Source organism: Cetorhinus maximus, chromosome 14 (genome assembly GCF_964194155.1).
Source record: "Cetorhinus maximus chromosome 14, sCetMax3.hap1.1, whole genome shotgun sequence".
NCBI classification, from domain to species: domain Eukaryota; kingdom Metazoa; phylum Chordata; class Chondrichthyes; order Lamniformes; family Cetorhinidae; genus Cetorhinus; species Cetorhinus maximus.
The window spans coordinates 99,896,030-99,917,582 of record NC_135892.1 but is presented as its reverse complement, the minus strand read 5'-3'; the positions used below and the strand labels follow the sequence as shown (position 1 = coordinate 99,917,582).

The window sequence follows — 21,553 nt, the reverse complement described above, 5'->3', positions numbered from 1 at the left end:
TCTCACCAAAACACTGTACAATTGCAGCAAGGCTTCTTTATTCTTATACTCCTATCCCCTTGCAATAAAGGCCATCATGCCACTTGCCTTCTTAATTGCTTGCTGCACATGCATGCTAACTTTCTGTGCACCTTGTATGAGTACACCCAAATCACTCTGAACATCAACACCTTTTAAAAATATTCTGCTTTTCTATTATTGCTTCTGCCATTTCCTCATTCTCCATGATAATCTCTCCTGTTTCTGCTCCTAAAGGACCAATGTTTACTTTAGCTACTCCCTTCCTTTTTATATACTTACAAAAGCTCTTACAATCTGCTTTTATATTTCTGGCTAGGTTACTCTCATATTCTATTTTTACTCTTATTAACTTTTTGGTGACCCTCTCACTTGAAGTCACTCCCAATTCTCAGAGTTGCCTTTGTTTTTTGCAACATTGTAAGCCCCTTCTTTAAATCTAATACTAACCTTCACAATACTGAGTGAGCCATGGATGGGTCTTTCGTGCTGAGAATGGTTGCTTACAAGTGGAGGACCCTTCAGGAAGAGAGCATGTGTTTCCTTTAAGCACACGTAGAAGGCAACAGGAAATGACCTGGTGTATTCTTTGCCCCAGTCATATTGTTCATTGTAGTTGTAAATGGGAGGTCTTAGGAGCAATTGAAGGGGAAAGCACAGGATCGCGAGGCGTGGAGAAATGAGCAGAGGATCGACCCTTAGGCAGATATACTACACACCTACAGTGATAGGCAAATACTGATAACTATGTGAATCGGCAGGGATCCTGATAAACATTACTCCACAGAGTACAATGAGGTCAGATTTTGGTCAATGCTGTTGTTACATCACCAGACAGACAGCGCACTCTTACAAAGATTGAAATGCATCTCTGCTGCAAAATTTCCAAGGAATAATATACGGTTGGAAGCGTGCAATTTTTGAATCCTACATGGAACAAGTTGGGCTGGCTTGCATGTTGACCTATGTGATAGTTGGCATATATCACTGAGCAAGTACCTCTGTGATTCACTGTCCATCCAAAGTTGACACTCAAGAAAAACATATTTCAAAGGCAACTCTTTTTTTCCAGTATCAAATGTGTTCTTCACCCATTCCCTCCTTCCTTGCAATCAGACAGATTTTGCTAACTGACAGGATAGACAAATATATAGATAGATCAATCGATCAATGTATTCTTACCAACTGTCAACTGCCCCAGATCTGAGTTGTACTCATAATGTGATTGAAATCACCACATGCATTGGTGTTAAATGCAGGTTTCTTTATATACAATTGTGTTGCTTGTGGCATCCCAAGTTATACACATCACCAACAAATTACCAAGTGTAGGTTTAAGAGACAACTAGGTAGATTTAAAGGACAAAGAGATTGCCGGAGGGTGGTAAGGTGTGTAAGTGGGGTTAGCTTATCAAAATGAAATGGGCCTGTTGACCTAATAGCTTATTACCCTGCAGCTCAAACTCTTGTAACAGGATAGAGCGATCTGCTTGTGCCTATGGCAATAGAAAGAATGCACCTCAGAACAAACAGAATTTTTAGATTTTTGCAGTTTGTGTATGCTATTTTTTGACCACTGAAGCTCAGTGGCCTGTTGAAACAACATTTGCACAGGCACGTTAGGGTAGATTGTGATAATCCCAGCTAAATGTAGTTACTCTCATCTCTGTTGCTAGTCTCCAAGGACCAAGCATATCGTGCAGCTGGTCTGCTTCCGGGCTTTCATCAATGAAGTTTTGAGACAGGTGCTGGAAGACAAACGGCCTGGGGATGTCTGTCTCCTTTTGGCCTTCCTGTAGAAAAGCTTAGGCTAAGGAGGTAATTTTGACTTTGGGTGATCATGGAAACTGGTACCCTAAAGTTTTGAATTGCCCCCATATTGCAGATCACTACCGATTTTCATTCCTATGGGCTTCAATGGAAATGAGGATCAGGAGAGGTGCATAATGAGTGGTTGAATCACTTTTGTTTAACATTTGTACCAAGTGTCCAAATTAAACCCTAAACCTCAGCTCAATGCCACAGGCGTACAGCTGAGATTGGCAAGACAGAATCCCCAGTTGGGTATATCTAACAAAGTGCAAAATTCTGTGCTGAATCTCAGTAACAACAACTTACATTTGTGTAGTGCCTTTAACATAATAAAGCATCCCAAGGCATTTCAGCACAGTGTTATTAATCAAAATTTGACACCAAGCCCCAGAAGGTGATATTATAGCAGATGGCCAAAAGCTTGGTCAAAGAGGTAGTTTTAAAGGAGCAAAGTGAGGTAGAGAGGCAGAGGTGTAGGGAGAGAATTCCAGAGGTTGGGACCTAGGCAACTGCAGGTATGGCCACCAATGCTGGATAAAATCAGGGATGCTCAAGAGACGGGAGTTGGAGGAGCACAGATATCTCGAAGGGTTGTCGGGCTGAAGGAGATTACAGAGATAGGGAGGGCCAAGGCCAGGGAGGGGTTTGGAAAAAAGGATGAAATTTGTAGGTCAGAGAGCACAGGAATGAGGCGAACAGGCCTTGGTGCAAGTAAGGACACAGGCAGCAGAGTTTTGGATGACCTCAAGTCGATGGAGGGTAAAATGTAGGACAGCTAGCAGTGCATTGGAATAGCCAAGCCTAGAGTTAACAAAGGCCTGAATGAGGGCTTCAGTAGAGGATGGGCTGAGGCAGGGGTAAAGTCAGGTGATATTACGGAGATGGAAACAGGCGTTTCTAGTGATGGGTCAAATATGCAGTAGGGAGCTCATCTCGGGGTCAAAAATGAACAGTGTGGACTCACCAACCTGAATAAATAACATGACATTTTGTATTTCTGCCACTGATATGAGTTCCTTTGTACAGGCTAGGCAGCAAATCTAGTGCGGTTTCTACTGCCAAATAAGCTGAACTGCAAGTCAGATGAAAATATACGGCATGTGCAGAATTGCACCTGTTGTATCGACCAGCGATGAGCTGCTGCCAAATGCTGCAATGATGCATGCACAGAGATTTGCACACGAATAACTAAGCTTTGTTGACGCATCTAAAAATATGTTAACAGCACTGAAGCAGAGTTGTAAATTCCTCCACATACGCAATTGCGCTTTTCTGAGAAGCTGAATTATTTTTGATCCAAGTGACTAGCTGGATTCCATTTACGCCAAACAGTGGATGTTTGAATAGACTCAAACAGGGCTCATTCCTATTGTTAGTGAAGCATACATCAGCTCTGTCTAGACTGATGCGGTCTGGGTTTTATAATTCCCTGTTCGCTTTGCCATTTTCATAGCTTACTACTTTAAGCATGGGTAAAGGCGCTACCCCCACGAGACAAATGTTTAAGAGAAATTTGTAGGAGAGGAAACCTTTCCAGTTAAATGTAAAATTGGAACGCGGGGACAGATTCAATGTCCAGGAGAATGACTGAAGGCTCAATTCTTTTTCTGATCTGTGGCGAATTCTAGTACCTCAATGCAGTGGAACGATTTCAGGCGGCGGGACCCGCAAATACAGTTTGCAAACTGGCTGGTTGACTGACAGTTTAATCCACCCCAGTTTACGTCTTGCTTAGTGCGCCCTTCACACGTTGCTGAGGTAAATATTCATGAACAGGGTCAAGACTTGCTGTTCCAACACCTTTTAGGAATCAGCCACATGTCTAACTGCTCCTTAAACTGGCAGGCAATGAGGTATGAGCTCAGTAACATACCACTCTGCAATTAAACCACAGAACAGGCAAAGGATTCAATCAAAAAAGAATCAGTCTGATCCATTATTTCGAAATTACCTATTGGGTGCATGTGAAGCTCTTCTGACAAAAGCCAGGAGGTGGGATTATCAGGCCTGAAAATCTCCGGCTCAATGTGATTTGAAAGAGAAAGTGTTTCACGCTCCGACGTGTGAATTGATGGACTTGGTTGCCACCTGCGACAATTTTCCTTCTTCTTCTCGAGTTCTCTGCTGAAATCAGGTTCTTTGGCGATTATTTGCTGAACCATGTCAACGTGCCGTGATTTTTTTACTATGGGTTGGGCGAGGCGGCAGGTCCCGAGTCTACCTCGGCCGGCGTTAAGCTGATCCGCGCGCCTGATGCGTAACCAACTGCTCCGCAGCCCCGCCACAATCATGGGCATTCAAGTGAACCATTCGTAAACAGATTCTGTATTTAACAGGGCGTAAAGGGTTGCAGGCTCTGTGCCGCTGAAGGAGGGGGGGTGACAATGATCAGAGTGGGGTCAGAACACGGAATGGAGGGGTAATTCTGCCATCCCGCTCTCAAGAAAGCATGTTGGTGGATGGGCTAGAGCAGTGCACACCCTCGATTCTCCAAGCACAGGTATCTAGCTGGAAGTCTGAGATTGTCATGGGGTGACTCCTTAAAAGGATAAGTTGAGTTAGATTGTCTGAATTGCTCATGCTTCAATGCACCCAGCCTTTCCACAGCATGCATTACTTGCAATGGCGTGCATCACTTTTATCAGTGTATTTTCTTGGAATGCTGAACCAAACAATCCTACCCAGGCTGCATTCAACACTTGTCATGCTTCGGTTTCTACCTTGTTTCAAACTGAAACTGATGTTGACTACATCTTAACCGAGAATGCCTGCTATGCTGGCCTACTGGTGTCGCGTGGAGTGCGTTTTTGAAATGAATGGGCCCAGTTCTGACCTTTGTAGTTCTGTCCACTGATTCCATAGGCTGAGTCTCCATTAGGAATGAAACCTTTGCCCTCAGGGCACATGGCAGTGAATTCAGCTAAAGAATAAAATAGAAAAAGGTTAAATAAAAATAAAGCCTGAGGCCACTGGAAGAAAATGTTATCTTATACATCAAGTTATATGGTACATGTAACATAGATTATCCATATGTTAGCATTATATTTTATGTAGATGAAGGGGATCTTTTCTGATCTGCAGTGGCCAATAATCAGTCACAGGTGCACAGGTGCAAAGATATTTGACAATATCAGCTTCAATGCAAATTTTCCTGCTCTCAAAACACTATATGCCCCACATGCTGACTAGGCAACAACAGCGAATAGCAACATATTTATACAACATCTTCAAAATAATGAAATGTCCCAAGATGCTCCACGGCAGTGTTATAAAACTAAGGAGTATTTGGTATATAGAGGGCCAACTGGTGTTTTAAAACACTGTCCAGAGCTGTGTAATAAATATGCACTCACATGTAATGCACACCACCAGAACTGGGCATTTGCAGTTTCTCATTAGCCCGCCTTTCGCTCCAATTATCATTTAAATTAGTTATCCAGCTCAGTGTGAATTGTCAGTGCTTCAGTTGCATTGCTGCCATTTAGGAAGGGCACATAAGGCAGAGGTGATCTTCAAATCTATAAAACATGTGTGCATCACTGCCCTTCTCCCTCTCTTCTGTGCCTGGCACATGTCCCTTTCATTCCTGGTGTAGAAGAAAATGCCAAGGGCATAATGCACACACCCCCTTTCAATAGCTAAGTCAGCCCAAACGGCAGAGCTGAGACAGACACACCCAGAGCCCCGACAGGGGAACATGTCACATTAAGCTATGCAAATAATCCAAACTCCTGTTATGTTGTGAGGCTAGCTCACTAATGCCCAGGTTCAGGTAAGTAGTGTCAGAACTGTGGTAAATGGGGACTTCATTATTGAACCCAACCCCAGTGGTAACCCTCAGCTCCATGGACGTGTCACACAGAGAAAAGTCCATCGTTTCTCATGAAGAGTAAATAACGTGACTTGGTGGTTGCCTCATCAAACATATAAGGAACTGTCAGCGGGGGAAGCATTCGAAGCTTTAACACATTTGCATTCAATTCCTTTCTCCATCAAACACACGTATAATAACATTTCTACAGGAGCAAACTTACGTGTGCCAAACATCGGACAGGGGAACACTTCACAGTTGTCACCCCAGCCTGCTCCCAGGGTGCAGCAACACTCCTGCTTACTGACATTGGAAGTCAGGACATTGTCACAGAAGTGGGCATCATTTAGATTGTAGTAGCATTCCTTTTTCTCTTCTGTCTGTTCAATCGCTGGAACAAGAAAGCACAATGTTTAATGAAACTTGGCGTCAATACATTTCAATGAATTACTGCTCAAAATGCCCCATATCAATTGAAACCCTTCACCCGCACCTGTCCTGTTCAATCTAAGCCTCCCCATGTGCAGAGCTACCCAAATCTATAGGACAGAGGTTGATCCTGAATACAGCTATCTGCAAGTACCATACAATCTGTCATGTCCAATGATCCAAGAAAATGTTTGCAGTTTGAACCATTCAATGAAGTTAAAACTCTTCAAAAGCTCCCATGGAGAAGACACCCTTCTCTTATGTCCTTTTTGTGCGTCTCTTTACTTAATTACTGCAAATGCTATTTCGTTGTTTTCAGCTAGGGCTTTATGGGCTTCCTTCCTTTAGGCCCATGTGTTACACTGGGCGGAATCTTCTAGTCCCACCAGCAGCGGGAAGCATGGTGGGCGGGGGAGCTTAATTTGGTGTGAGGCCAAAAATCAGTTTCCTGACGATGGGACGAACTTTAGGAATTAAGTTCTCAGCAGGTTAAAGGTGGGTTAAAGGTGGGTCGAGATTCCCCGGCGGACAATATCAGGAAGCCCTTTCACATGTATTCACAAGTCACGCGTGCTCATTAAAGGGCCACCTGGCTGGAATCTTCTCCTTGCGGATGCATATCTAATGAGCTGAACAATGCAAGATTGCGTGTGGTCTGCCAGCGCAAGTCCCAGCGGAAATTACTCCCACTTCCCCTCCTGCCACCAGACTCCAGAATGGAAGATTCCTGCCACTTTGTCTTCACTACAGCGTGACCCCGATCACACTTTTTGAGCAGTAATATTTATGCAGAGTACTTTATCCTAGCTGGTGCTTGACTGAAATTATTTGGGCTACTAATTAGTTTCACCATAGAGTGAAATGTCTCAAAGATTAGGTGCAGCAGGAATACTGAAACAGCTGACCATGATACAGCCAGACTGGGGTTAAGGGGGAAGGGGGTGGGGGGAGGCTCTGTGTGGAGGCCATGTGCAGTATAGCTTCAAACCTTCTGGCCTACATGACTTAATAATGAGCTAAGTGATATACTCAGTAATTAAGGCACGAAACATTGTTAATCCTGAAACACACATTGGTTTTCAGCTTGAAAATAGTGTGATTCGGGAAGGATGCTGAACGTCTAATGAGTAACTGATCCTATGAGATTCTGGTGCAAACTTTTGACGGGAGGTAAAGGCAGTTCTTCGTTCAATCACGACACAAAAAGCAACGATTCTGGATCACGTTTCCCCCAGGAGGAGTCTGCCTCATGAATGAACAATGTGTAGCATGCTCCCAAGATATCGGGAGGTAGGCCCCACACTGCCATTTTACCAAAGAGTGTCCCGTTGCCAAGAGGAAAGCGGAAACTGAGGCTGATCCAAATATCTGGATCCCACTGGACAGGTTGCCCGGGGTGGGCGACAGAAACGATGGAGGTGCCCGCACCTTTAGTTTCAATGATTATAATCCTAGTGGCTGGGTGGACTGGCGGGCAGAAGTCCTGCCCCACTGCACTTCCGTAGGTTCAGCAACCTCGAGGAATTTTCAGGCATTACTGGTCGGAGACAGTTTGTGGCATTATAAAACTTTATTTAATCGACTTGTGCAGCACAAAAGGAGGCCATTCAGCCCATCCTGCCTGTGCTGGTTCTTTGAAAGGCCTAACCAATTTACCCCCTCACCCTTTGCTCTCTCCCCATGGCTCTGAAATCTTTCTATTTCACACAGTTATCCATATCCCTTTGTAAAGTTACTTCTTAATCTTGCTTCCAGCACCCTGTAAGGCAGACATCCCACATTAGAACCACTACTGCAGCAAATAATGGGGCACAAAGCAGTTCAGAGACAGTGCAGAGGTTCCAAGATTGGTGACCTTGTGTCTGTTGCCTGTGATGGAATAAAACATCATAGCGCAGTCATTCTGTTTTCCCCCTTTTATCTTTTAAGTGCTGAAGTTTGAAATTCCTATTGGTATTACTAATTGCTTTAGGTCAAGCATTCGAACAAAACTCCCTTATACACTCATTTATTGGAACTTTTTTTTTTTACACAGGATAGCCAAACAAAGCTTCAAGGTCAGTTTGCAATGTTCTTTTCAAACAGAGCTAGCTGGACAGCGATCAGGAATGGGAACACCCCCTACTGATTTCCTCTCCTCTAACAGGTCTCCCGAGGTCAACTGTAGCTTCCCTGCTGCCACCCAGAGATTAACTAGCTCAGCGCCATCAAACTCAAGCCCTGGCTGATCTGTATAAATCAGCTACTCACTCCTTAAATCCACTGGACCAAAGGAGCTGGGGTAATGTGCTTATACTGAAGGTGCCTAACAGGCATGATAGGGTACGCTGCACGGTCCCCCCAGTACTCTGCTGGTTCATTAGGAAGCTAGGTTGACTCGTCTGTCGTCTTCTGCGATGTTTGGATTATTGCTATCCATAGGCCAATCAAAAGTTTGATTCCAATAAAATGTCAGTTAGCTTAACGTGGAATTATCCCTGTTTTTCCCTCTTCTGCTCCTTCTAGGAATGTTATTGCCAAATAATTTGCCATGTTGCAGGGACGACCTATTAAACTTTACAAAGTGCGATTCTCATATTCAGAGAAATACAGAGCTGGTTATGTATTGTAGTAACTTTCAGCCAAATCACAGAATGGTCACAGCACAGAGGAGGCCATTCAGCCAGCCTTGCCTGCGCTGCCTCTCCAGAGGAGCAACTTACCGAGTGCCACTCCCCTGCCTTCCCCCCCGTAACCCTGCACATTCTTCCTTTCTCGGTTAACAATCCAATTCCATCTTGAATGCCTCAATTGAATCTGCCTCCACCACGCTCTCAGGCAGCGCATTCCAGATCCTAACTACCGGCTGCATGAGTTTCTCCTCATGTCACCATTACCTCTTTGGCCAATTATCTTAACAAATGTGTGCTAACTTTTCATAATTAACATGCATTTATCCAAGTGACAATTAATTTTGTCCCGAATTATCATTTCTAGAAGCTTCTGCACCGCCTAGCTTAAATTCTTTCAGTAATTAAACCAGCGTTCATGGAATCTCTCTCATTGATAGATTTGCCATAGATATGTTTAATAAACGTGGATATGTTTTATAATATGAATTCGCATGTTTGTACGTAGACTGCAATTTTTTTCAATCTACTGGTGAAAACGTACAATCACAGCACTGGCATTGACAACACAGCATATAGGTCTCGACACCGCATTTACCAAAACTGATTCTGTGCCCAAAGAAAGCCACTGATGATGGTCGGTGCTGAGTAGAGGGGATATTGCCAGTTATAGCACTGGACTCCTATAAACTAATATTACCATATTGTTAGTTTGACTGCAGACCTCTTTAAAAGCAAGAGGTATGAAACCAACTCAAATGGGTACAGCAGAACTATGGACAGGTGCATATTCAAGTTTCTAAAGTTGCATCGCCTATTGTGCTGCATGTGAATGTTAACGTCACCAGAGAGCTAACTCTTTCTATCAACTCTCATCAGGAATGAACTAGCCTTTGAAAGTTGGCTAGAACTCTACTGCGAAGCAAAGTAAGTTGGCAGCACAATGCTGGGCTCCCAGCTCTCAATCGCACTTCCAAGAATGAAATCTGCGACATAACTGGCCCATCAATCTGGGACTGTGCCAAGGTAGGCAATTTTTAAATATTTATGCCCACAAGGCACTTTGAGAATAGGAAAAATATGGACCTCCAGCCACTCTAACATCCTGCAGGGTTACCAATCATCTCTCAGCTGTACCATGAAAGAAAGACTTGCATTTATATAGCACCTTTCAAGGGCATCCAAAAGTGCATTACAGCTAATGAAATACTTTTGAAGTGTAGTCACTGTTGTAATGTAGAAAATACACTGGCGATTTGTGCACAGCAAGCTCCCATAAACAGCAATGTGCTAATGACTAGATAATCTATTTCTTGTCATGTTGATTGAGGAATAAATATCGGTCAGGGCACTAGGGATGACTCCCCTGCTCTTCTTCAAAATAGTGCCATGAGATCTTTTACACCCACCCAAAAGGTGTGGTTATGTAACCATATGCTAACTAACAGAGCTTAAATAACAGGGACCCAAAGTGCACACATTTGGAAATTGTTTCACAAGAACTTTTAATGTGAATGTCGAGAAATATTTATTCCTATAATTCATCGATCTAGTTTTAAATTAAGAGCCTTGCTTAATCTTTTTAAGCTTATAGACAGGTATAAGCTAATACAAAGAAATTGAAAATAGGTGTGCAGAAATAATTAAGTTCAGATCAGGAAGAAGAATGTGGAGTAAGGGGGTTGATCTTGATAATGAGGTATCCACAGAACTAGTGGGCAAAATGCCTGGCTAGTTTAAGCTGAACATTGCCAAAGAGGGCAGAGACCTTCTCTGGGTCTCCTCTTACCTCTCTGATTGGCAAACAGAAATCTGTCCTGGAGCACCTTACATGTATAATACATGTATAATACTATTACTTTATAATAGGTGACCAAAGATATACACTGCAAAGATAGAGATAGATAGAGGGGTAGATTGATTCACTGGGATAAAAATAAGAACATGCCGAACTATGTGGAAACTGCACCTTTTAAAAATAGCAAGAATCAAACATTTGTGGGGAGCATCTCCCAGACTTCTCTAAGAAATAAACTTAGCACCATCAGAGTTTTATTCTATATATTTATAATTATTTATTTTTCAACTAAAAAGCTTGGGGGACAGCCATTCCTTAGCTCATTCCTCATGGCAATGCCTTAACCAATCGGAATCGACCTGCCTGGTTTTAACTTGAACAAAAGCTTGGCAGTTAACTGTTCCCTGGTGCATTCTCCATGGCAATGCCTCTGACAATTAGAGTGCACTCGCCAACCAATCAATATTCTCTTCTCATGCAGTATAAATTGTTAGTCCCTTTACCATTGGTATTCTTGTTAACTGTCCTGATGAGTACAAAACAAAAAGCTTTGACAGCATGTCTCTGTTTTCAACAATACTCAAATTATTTATTATATATATTATTTATAGTACAAAAGATGAGCTGTTAGGTTTTCAAGGCAGGTCCATGTCTCACTATGCTCATATCACGCATCATTTATTTCCATATGTCATATGTGAGACCACTGGGTTTCAGTTTTCATTAAAAAGCAAACTGAATTGCAGAATATGATCTCAAAACATGAATAAAAATCCAATGGAATAAGAAGGAATTTGATTTATACAATCGCTTTAAGCAGTGGCTTTGGCATAAGCCTTTATTCAGGGCTTTTTTTTCCCCAGCCATACACTGTTTTCCAGCTGTCGGCTCTTTTGGGCCTGTGTCAGCCTTTTTGAATGTAATGGGTTGGCATGTATGTGGCTCTTGGGAAGCACGAGCCAATATGCAAAATGACCATCAGCAAAACTCATCAAAAGATGTGCCTGACAATATCAGAGAGTAATCTCAACCCCAGAGAAGTTTTATGCTCAGATAAGATGAGATGATAAAGGGCGATTTCTAGTTTATTTCCTATGTTTAAGACGACGAAGGTTGAGATGGAAATTTCACCAGAGCAAATCTCAGGGCTCCCTACCTTAGCAGCTATGCGACGTGCTCAAAGAAAGAGTACGTCTGAGTGTCCTATCAGGAGGGATTGAGTAGAAGGGGCTTATATTGTCTGGAGTTTAGATGAATGAGAGGTGATCCCATTGAAATATATAAAGGGTGGATAGGGTACAAGCTGAGAGGTTGTCTCCCCTAGCTGGAGAGTCTAGAATTAAGGGTCATAGTCTCAGGATAAGGGATCGCCATTTTGGATAAAGATGAAGGGGAATTTCTTCACTCAGTGGGTTGTGAAGCTTAGGAGTTTTTTTATCACAGAGAGTTGTTGATGCTCAATCGTTAAGTATATTGAAGACCGAGATTGACAGGCTTTTGGGCACTAAGGGAAAATGAGGGAAATGGGGGTAGGGCAGGAAAGTGAAGTTGAAACAAAAATAATAAATTGCTGGAAAAACTCAGCAGGTCTGACAGCATCTATGGAGAGAAAGACAGAGTTAACATTTTGAGTCTGCATGACTCTTCTTCAGAACTAAAGAGAAGTAAAAATGTGGTGAAATATATACCTTTTAAGGGGGGTGGGACAGGTGAAGCTGGATAGAAGGCCAGCGATAGGTGGAGGCAAAGGAGAGATTACAAAAGCCGTCATAGACAAAAGGTCAAAGGGATGTTAATAGTGGTGGTACTGGCTAAAGGAGGTGATAAAGGTGACATTAGGAGTGGAAAGCAGAATGTGATAATGGCCGGATCAGGGTAAGCACTCTGGAAAGTGACAAATGGCCCTAGTGGGGGTGAAGTTAAAGTTGAGAATCAGCCATGATCTTATTGGATGGTGGAGCAAGCATAAGAGGCTGTATGCTCTACTTCTGCTTCTTCTTATTGTAGTCTTATTAGGGATACAGTGTTGTAGTACTTTCTCTGATCCACACTCCCTTCACGTTCAGTTTAACATTAGGAACACTGAGGGGATAGAATTTACCTGTTAAGTGTTAATATGGAAAATAGATAGTCTGCAAGAAAGTGGATAGCTGTTGAAATTATTCGCTTTGATGGCTGAAGCAGCAGGTTTAAAGGTTTTAACACATGCAGCCTGACAGATCAGATGTAATTTCTGCTGGTAGACAGAAAATGCCGTAGACATTTAGCATTGGTGGAGAAAGTCAAAATGTTAGTGCTTCCTCAGGTCGGGAAGATATTCCAGAAGAGGGGTTTGTAAAACGGAACAGATCAAGTGAAAGGGGGGAGGAGAAAGACCACACACGAGAAAGGATGAATTATAAAGTGATTAGCGGGAGAATGGGGGAGGGGCAGGGAAATGGTGAAATGACAGATGTGATAAAGACGAAAGGAAGCAAGGTGAGAGAAATTAGAGAAATAATACCCATAGACAAGAGCCAGTGAATGTGTTAATGATTAAAGCAGGGCAGATTAGTGCAGAGGGAAACATGAGCAACTATTAAACGAGACAGACTGCAGTGGTTTAGGAGTCTTGTGAAAGAAGATGGCAGGTTGATATGGAGCTGCAGACTATCCTATACTGAGGGGTTCCCCATTCAAGCACCAACCTGCTCCCTGCCATACTCCCAGAAACTTTTCCATCCTATATTCCCAAAGCCTACTGTAACTCAAATTGGGAGTTCCGGTTAAACCCTGAAGTTGCCAAAGTCAATGTAAAGACCAGAGGGCAGTAAAGAGTCTTGTCGAAAGGTGAGGTGTGGTTCCTTGAGTATTGTGTTGTGTTTCGCTGGAACAGCGTAGGAAGCCAAGAATACAGAGTTTAAGAGGTGGTTGGATAGAGAGTTCAGGTGGCTAGTGACAGGGAGTTCAGAGTCACACCAAAGGACTGAGTGGAGTAACCAGCAAAGGGTCATCCATTCTGCATTTACTCTCTCCAGTGTAGAGGTGGCCAGGGGCCAGGTGTTTCCTGTAAGCTTTTGAACCCCAATAACCGGTTCAAATGTGAGCCAGAAGGCCACACTGTGTGGGGAGCAGTCACTCATTGGTATTTTCCCGAAACTGACCAATTAGTGGCCAGAGGCGTGCTTGCCATCCAATGAAGGATGGCAGTCAGGTTCTAGAAGCTAGAGGACCAACAGAAGGCCTTCCAGCTTGAAGGAAGCAGCAGGATGGCACGGAAGGTAAGTGCGGGAGAGGGCACCCCCAACATGGAGGCCAGCTGTCTCCAACTCCTTTAAAATTGAAAGATTGCTTTTGCAACCAGGCCATTGCTGTGGGGTGGGGGAGGTAGGGGAATCCCTCTGCAGGGCAGCCGGTGGCTACTGCTGACCTCTCAAGCAGGAGGGCCTCTTGGCCTGCCTGAACTGCCGGTCCCCTGGACTGCCGCCGGGACGCCATCTCCAGGCAGGTGAGCTGTCCCCTGGGACCTGGAGGCTGACTGGAAAATTCCAGGTCCTGCAGGGTCGAAATTTCATCTCCATTTCCAAACCCAACGGGGGCTATAATCAAGCCCCACACCAGGAAATACAGTATCGGAGCACAAGTAAATTGCTGTCTCATCTACTGTTGGCTCTGACACCCTCCCTTTGTGGTCAATAGCAGTGCTTTTGCGATATCTGCATCCGTTCTAGCTAAGCAAAGTTCTAGGTTAGCCACAGGTGCTTCAAAAATGACACACTCGCAATTTTCCAATAAATAATTGCAGCGCAAGTAAGGACTGCACTCGCAATTCAAGCTGTGGAGTGTGTTTTGAATATTCGTCCACAAGGATGTCTCTATTCGTTCTGTGAAAAGTGGTGCTTCTGTAACAATGCCCAAGTTTTCATGACATGCATCACATGAATTGTGGGCTCAGAGCTACACCTGCAACTCCATCCTTCGGGGGATCCACTGTTCCCATCAGGGGCAACCCCCACCCCCTCCCCCCACCGCCAACAAGGTTATATCACCCTTCAAACCTCCCCCAACCCCGGCCTCTCAAACCCAGCCCCGAAACATCCTCACACCCCTCGCTGAGGCCTGCCAACCAGGCCCTGCCGATACCCGGACTTCCCCGAAGTTCAGCCTCCATTAGCTCCTCTACCTCGGTGGTGGGGGGGGGGGCTGCCTGTAATCCCAGCAGTGGCCACCGGGCGAGCTGGCACTGCTGGGACGACAGGGCTGCCGGCCATCCGATTGGCTGGTAGCTCTCCAAGGCGGGACCTCCTCCGCAGATGGGGTCAGAAGTCTCGGCGTTAACCAATTAATGGCCTGCTGAATATTAACTGGCTGGGATGCATTGCCTGCCCACTTTTCATGTGGTGGGGTGGGAAATCCTGCTATCTGAAAAATCCTGCCTGATAGACCAATAGCGTCGACTTGCTTCCTACACTTACCACTCTCTGTAAATGTTGCAAGTGGGACTTTCACAGGCAGTGAGTGAAGACCGTGATATCATCTAAAAACTTAAAAGAATTCCAAATCCTTATCAGGAGAATGAGATTATATTTGCAAGGGTGGACTATTCATTTAGGAATGTAATTGGGGTAGGAAAGGGAGAAAAATCAGGAGCTTTTCCACTAGTGCTACTAAATAAGAGTTTTGCTGTGTGAAAAAGGTTAGCGCTATCCTTCACACTAATGCAAAGTGATACTGCTGCCATTCTCAAAGGCACACTTCAAAAATGTGTATACACTAGAATAGCTTACTGTTACTGCAAAAAGTAGTTCAGCGCCAACAAAAACAGAAATAAATTCCGTCCACTAGACTCTCAAACCAACCCTGAGGTATCTATCCATAACAATATTTCAGATATTATTAAGTGCTGTGAAACTATATATTAGAGCCTGAGCTAGGTGTTAACATGTGGAACGCAAGTCCAAAAAAAAAATCCCTTCCAAATGTTCCTACTTGCCTTTTCCAATTCCGTATCCCAAGAATTGTACCACAAAGAAGATAAGGTTACACTGCTTGAATGGAGGTCAGGGATTTTCCATACCTGGAGGCTCAGGGGAACGGCACTCCCCAGTCATTGGGTCAAATTCCTGGATATCTTCAGGACAGATGCAGAGAAATGAGCCTTCCACATTCTCACAGAGAGCTTCACCACAAACTCCGCTGATCATCTCACATTCATTTACATCTGGAAATTATAACAGAACAACATGAAGTGAATAAAGGACCAGCCCACACACAGTGCATTCTCAATACTTCCAGATTGACGGATGTCTCTGTTATTGTGCAGTACAGAACTCTCATTTCACTGTGGCATCTCACCTTCACACATGGCCTATAGTCATGGCTGTTTCTGTTCTTTTAGATCAAGCTTGGTGTAGGAATCTGAGCATTTTGAGAACATTATAATTTCTTACACTCCAGACCCAGTCCAAAGTGAAGGAGAGAGAGGAAGTAGAATGGGTCACTTTCACATTAACCTTGTTCAACACTAAGCTCTTGGATCTTTCTGTAAAAGGGAAATTCTCAGGACCGAGGGCTGAGCTTTCAGATTCAAAGTTCGGCTTACAAAAGTTGGTTCCTGAATGACTGCAACTTCCACTAGAGGTTGTCAGGGACCTTGGACGCACAAGCCTTCCTCTTCCCAGAACACCAAATCGCTGACGCACCACATCTGTCTGGATTCAACACACACCAGCACCCCTCCCAGCATCAAGATAAGGGCCTAGCACATCCCCATTAGAGATTAAACAAATATTACCGTCCCAACGCCCACCACATCAAGGACACACTTCAATAGATCGCCCAACACTCAGACATAGATATACCACTGAAATGCTTGTCAGTAAATGCATACCTCACCCTATTCTCCAAGACAAGGGCCAAACACAAAACTGCTTGGTGGGACAGGAATAAAATACGTTCACTGGCAGAACACTAGAGTTCAGCCAGCACTTCAGAGGCAGATCTAGATTTTGATGCAGACCTCCCAACACAACCATAAACCAATATCACCTGATAGTATTTTGCTTTTATCTTCATGTTTAATTGACTGCCAATACTCTTCCAGGAATGCCTACCTTGAAGAAGTACTGCTCTTCTCTCCGACAGGATTTCCGCTTGTCTCTTTTGCCCTGTTATATCTTTGGCAATCTCTTCTTTGCCTCCACCTATCACTGGCCCTCTATCCAGCTCTACCTGTCCCACCCCCCTCAACCAGTTTATATTTCACCTCATTTCTCTATTTCCTTAGTTCTGTTGAAGAGTCATACGGATTCGAAACGTGAACTGTGTTCCTCTCCGCAGATGCTGTCAGACCTGCTGAGTTTTTCCAGCTATTTTTGTTTTTGTTTCAGATTTCCAGCATCCACAGTATTTTGCTTTTATTTCACCTGATTGACTGTTTAGATATAAGCTCACCTACATCCAGCATATAACTACCCAACATCCTCCCCTGAGAAGATCACTCACGACTAATCAATCTCCAGATGCATCGCTTTCAGTGCTGTTTGCTCCAGCCACAGATATGAGGTGTTGCGAAATGATAACTAAACAGCTGGAGGGACATCATCCTTACATTCGCAAGTGACCATTTTGTACGGAACAGGCTTCTTGAAACAGATCCAGATATAAATTGGTTTAAATGGACCCCAAATTTATTTTAAAAAAACTGTAAGAATATTTGGTCCAATTTACCCAGAATTCTCATCACCAAGATAAAGCCAATGAAATATTTAGCTTCCTGTTTCTTTTGTCTGTTGATCCCTTGTGTTTTTCCCAATAGATATACCAGGAGGTGTCCCGGAAATACTTGCTCATTCAATCTAGGCTGTAGACTTGCGTATCATTCCCCCTGAACTAACCTTTCAGGTTTGACTTAACCTGTGCATTATGCCTTTATTGAAAAAAAGTCTTCGTCCAGCCTTCAGATCCAGTATTACTATCCAGCGTATTTGATTTTTATAAGACCAACTGGTTACTTCACACATTATATATTGAGCAGGATTTTCTACAGCGAAGAAATTAACCTTTTAAAAATTAAGTCACAAGTGCTGCCAAGTAGAAGCAAAGTCAATCTTGAAGCAAAAGAATTAAACATGCTCATTTCCTTCTATTTCTTTCAGAGCAAGCACAAGAATTTATTTATAGCTATATAAGTCCAATGTGCAGAAATGAGAGTTGATCCATTTTGGATCTGAAAAAGCCTAGTCAGATTATCTCCTGAATGGTGAGACACAGTGGAGGGACAAAGGGATTTAGGTGTCTGTGTGGGCAAATCGCAAAATGGCAAATGCACTGCTGTTTACTGCAACAGGATTGCAATTCCAAAGTGAGGAAGTTATGCTTTTAGTTGAGCAGACCCTATGTCCGTCCCAATCTGGAGAACTGTGTTCAAGTTTTGAGCATCAAACCTCAGGAAAGATATATTGGCCTTGGAAGTGATACAGCACAGATTCATCAAAATGATACCAGGGCTTTAAGGGTTAAATAATGAGAACAGGTAGCATAAACTTAGAAGTTTGCTTAAAGCTACTGCGGATGCTGGAAATCCAAAACAAAAACAGAATTACCTGGAAAAACTCAGCAGGTCTGGCAGCATCGGTGGAGAAGAAATCATTTGATTTCTTCTCCACCGATGCTGCCAGACCTGCTGAGTTTTTCCAGGTAATTCTGTTTTTGTTTTAGAAGTTTGCTTGGTGACCTAATCAATATTTTTAAAATGATCATGGGACTCAAAAGGATAGATGTAAAGAACTATTTCCTTTGGTGGGGGATTCCAGAAGACGGTATAAGCTTAAAATTCAAGCTTGGCCATGCAGACTCATGATGTATGCTTGGCTGAGAGCCCTGACATCTATTACAATATGAGATCACCTGCTTCCCAGAGAAAACTTTTTTTGATTGACAGGTCAGGCTCTCTGATCTCTGCAGCCAATTGCATAATGTTTGTTGACATAAGTAAGTGGTTTCAATAGTTTGTGGTTTGTGGTTTTCGAAACTTCAAAGGGCTTGGATGATTGACACTTTTATTAGCTTATCCAGGCTTTTTTTCCCCATACATAGGATAAAGTTATAATGGATTACATTTTTTCAGAGCTTTTTTTAGTCATCCCGTTTTACACTGTGGTGTTCATTGGTTATAGAAAGTGTACAGTAGGTCAATGGGCATAGAAGTGTCAGAGCCTGGCATAGGGTCATGAGGAGACATAAGGGATAGGTGTAAAGGCAGAACCTGGCATAGGGGGCATGAGAGGGTATGGGGATGGTGAAAGGGCAGAGACTGGCAGAGGGGGCATGAGGGAACATAGGGGGTGGTTAGAAGGGCAGAGCTTGACAGAAGGGATATGAGATGGACCTTTTGAACTTAACTTTTAAAAGGTCCCTTCATGCACTCCCAGGTTCATGACTCCTCTAAGGGGCTGTGAACCACAGCTCTTTAAAAACCTTTTAAAGAAAATAAGTGTACGCTGGAATGGAATTCATTGGAATTAACAGCAGTGTGCCCTTTTCAGCTCAGCAGTTGCTATCAATGGGACTTCCTTCCCATTTCTGCAATTAGTTTTCTCTTAGTTTCCCTCCCACCACATTATGAACTGGAACTTGACATGACCATAGGGACAGGGAAGCAGCCTTTTCCTGGGTGTCCGCTAGCACTACCAGGAAGTGTGCAAAAACAGTAAGGGTTTATTTTTCCACAGTCTTTCCATCCCTCATTGCCTCTCCCACCCCAGAACATTCCCCTCAGATGGCCTGACTAAGTTTACTTATGCACATGGGAAACCGTGGGTGTGTAAAATGATAAAGCTATATCCCAGTAGAGTGTACGCATACAGCATCGCTTTGTGACTTGATAATGTTGCCAGAGATGGGCAAATTGCTGCATCTGTGCACTGGGCTCTATTCAAATCGTGGAGGAGTAGGAGATATCTATCTCTGCGATGGAGCCGGCCAGGTCCGGAGTACGGGATGCGGGCTTCTGACAGGGAGCAGCCCGCATCCTTTAAAGGCAATCCCAAAAATCACACAGCCTGGGAATGGGGTCAGGAACCCCGGAATCGGGACCTGTCCGCCATTTTTAAGGGGCTCCAGAGCCAATCCAACTCAGTGAAAATCCAAGCCAAAGTGTTGTGGAAATCAGGAACTTGGTTCTGTAACATGTTGTGGATGCTAGGCCAATGGCAATTTTCAAGACTGAGACCAAGAGATTTTTGTTTGGTGAGGGTATTGAAGGATATGGCACAAGGCTGGATAAATTGAGTTCAGGAACATATCAGCCACAATCTAATGGAATGGTAGAGCACACTAGATAGGCTGAATGGCCTGTCATGTTCCTTTGTGTGGATGATGCGGATGCTAAAGAGGAACTACGTATGATAATGGGGGGGCCTGTTATATCCCCAATAAGCTTTGCATTAGCCCAGTGCACAGATGCAGCAATTTGCCCATCTCTAGCAACATTATCAAGTTACAAAGCGATGCTGTATGCGTACACTCTACTGGGATATAGCTTTATCATTTTACACACCCACGATTTCCCATGTGCATAAGTCAACTTAGTCAGGCCATCTGAGGGGAGTGTACCAGGGTGGGAGAGGCAATGAGGGATGGAAAGACTGTGGAAAAATAAACCCTTGCTGTTTTTGCACACTTCCTGGTAGTGCTAGCGGACACCCAGGAAAAGGCTGCTTCCCTGTCCCTATAGTCGTGTCAAGTTCCAGTCCATAATGTGGTGGGAGGGAAAATAAGAGAAAACTAATTGCAGAAATGGGGAGGAAGGCCCAATGATAGAAACTGCTGAGCTGAAAAGGGCACACTGCTGTTAATTCCAATGAATTCCATTCCAGCGTACACTTGCTTTTTTTAAAGATTCATATTGCCCAAGAGGCCACATATTTGTAAAACCAGCAACTATCAGCAGGAGATCTCGAGGTTTTATAATTACTGCATTAAGCTCATCTATTCTGGGTTTACTAACCGCGCAATAAATAAGCTATTCTGAGCACATCACTGAAGGCTGAGAAATCCTCGGCAGGTTATATTACACGGCTTCCAAAGTGGACAAGCTCCATGCGACACGGGGGCTGATACGGTTTGGTTCTACTTTAGGTTGTTTGCTATCGTGCATCGCACTTTATTTGGCGGAGTGGTGGGCGGGGGTGGCGCCTCCGATGACCTTCCAAAAGGTTAATGAACGTATGAGTAGGCAACAAACTAATGTCACCAATAAAGGAACAAGGGGACAATAGCGAAGGGATGGAAGCAGCAGCTACTTTGGCATTAAGAGGGAGCACCTAATGCAAAATTAGGACTAACTTAAGGCAATTAAACAGTTACAACGCATTATTGCACAAAGCATAAAGCTTTGCTGCACACCTAGCTCCCCGTTTCTCGTGAGAAATAAACGTCCCTTGAGCTATGAGCAGCATTACTGTGTTACCCTTGTTTCCCTGCTTAAGTGTTTTCCACCCAGAAACCGAGATGTTTTACACAGAGCTTTGCAACAAATACAGCAGCTGCGAAAGATTTCCATCCTTTCTGTGAACCTCGCAGTCGGTTTGCAATTTTCTAGCAGGTGCTCTTTTTTTAAAAAAAAACAATCTTGCGAGGCATGGCTGGCCTCAAATCACCTTGTTTACTCATAAAGAGGTCCTCTCTCCGTGCCTGCTGTGCTATGCTGGGCATCGACCCATGAGCTTCCAAGGAGGAACATCCCCCCACCCCCCACCACCCCCCCTCCACCATCCTCTAAATATGTTTGATGACATAATGTGTGCCGAACTGTCATCCTGACTCGAGGGTACGAGGCATTGCGGTTTGTGCACTGACACACAGACAAGGAAATGATGGACAGCCCTGTTAGACCGTGTTTCAGAATGAAATTGGAGCACTGGGATTTCTCACTCGAGATATACACAGCTTGACAGAACGAAGAACACTGAGCCAGTGAAAGCAAATTTTTTTTTTTAAAAACTAGTCTGCAAAACAGGCCAAATGTCTACAGAGCTTTTTGCTTAAGGAGGTATTTTATCAAACTCCAAGCAGAGTGTGCGTATCAAGCGCCAG

General features: G+C 43.8%; 1 protein-coding gene across 5 annotated transcripts in view; it reads right to left on the bottom strand.

The window, feature by feature from the left end:
* The window catches only part of ltbp1 (latent transforming growth factor beta binding protein 1), a 383,951-nt gene that overhangs the window by 61,235 nt on the left and 301,163 nt on the right, over positions 1-21,553 (bottom strand). For all 5 annotated transcript variants that reach the window (XM_078557330.1, XM_078557333.1, XM_078557331.1 and 2 more), the window contains 3 exons: positions 15,534-15,677; positions 5,865-6,032; positions 4,664-4,750 (listed from right to left, as the gene is read on the bottom strand). In XM_078557330.1, the coding sequence (XP_078413456.1) occupies positions 4,664-4,750; positions 5,865-6,032; positions 15,534-15,677 (399 nt within the window). The remainder of the gene's footprint in view (positions 1-4,663; positions 4,751-5,864; positions 6,033-15,533; positions 15,678-21,553) is intronic.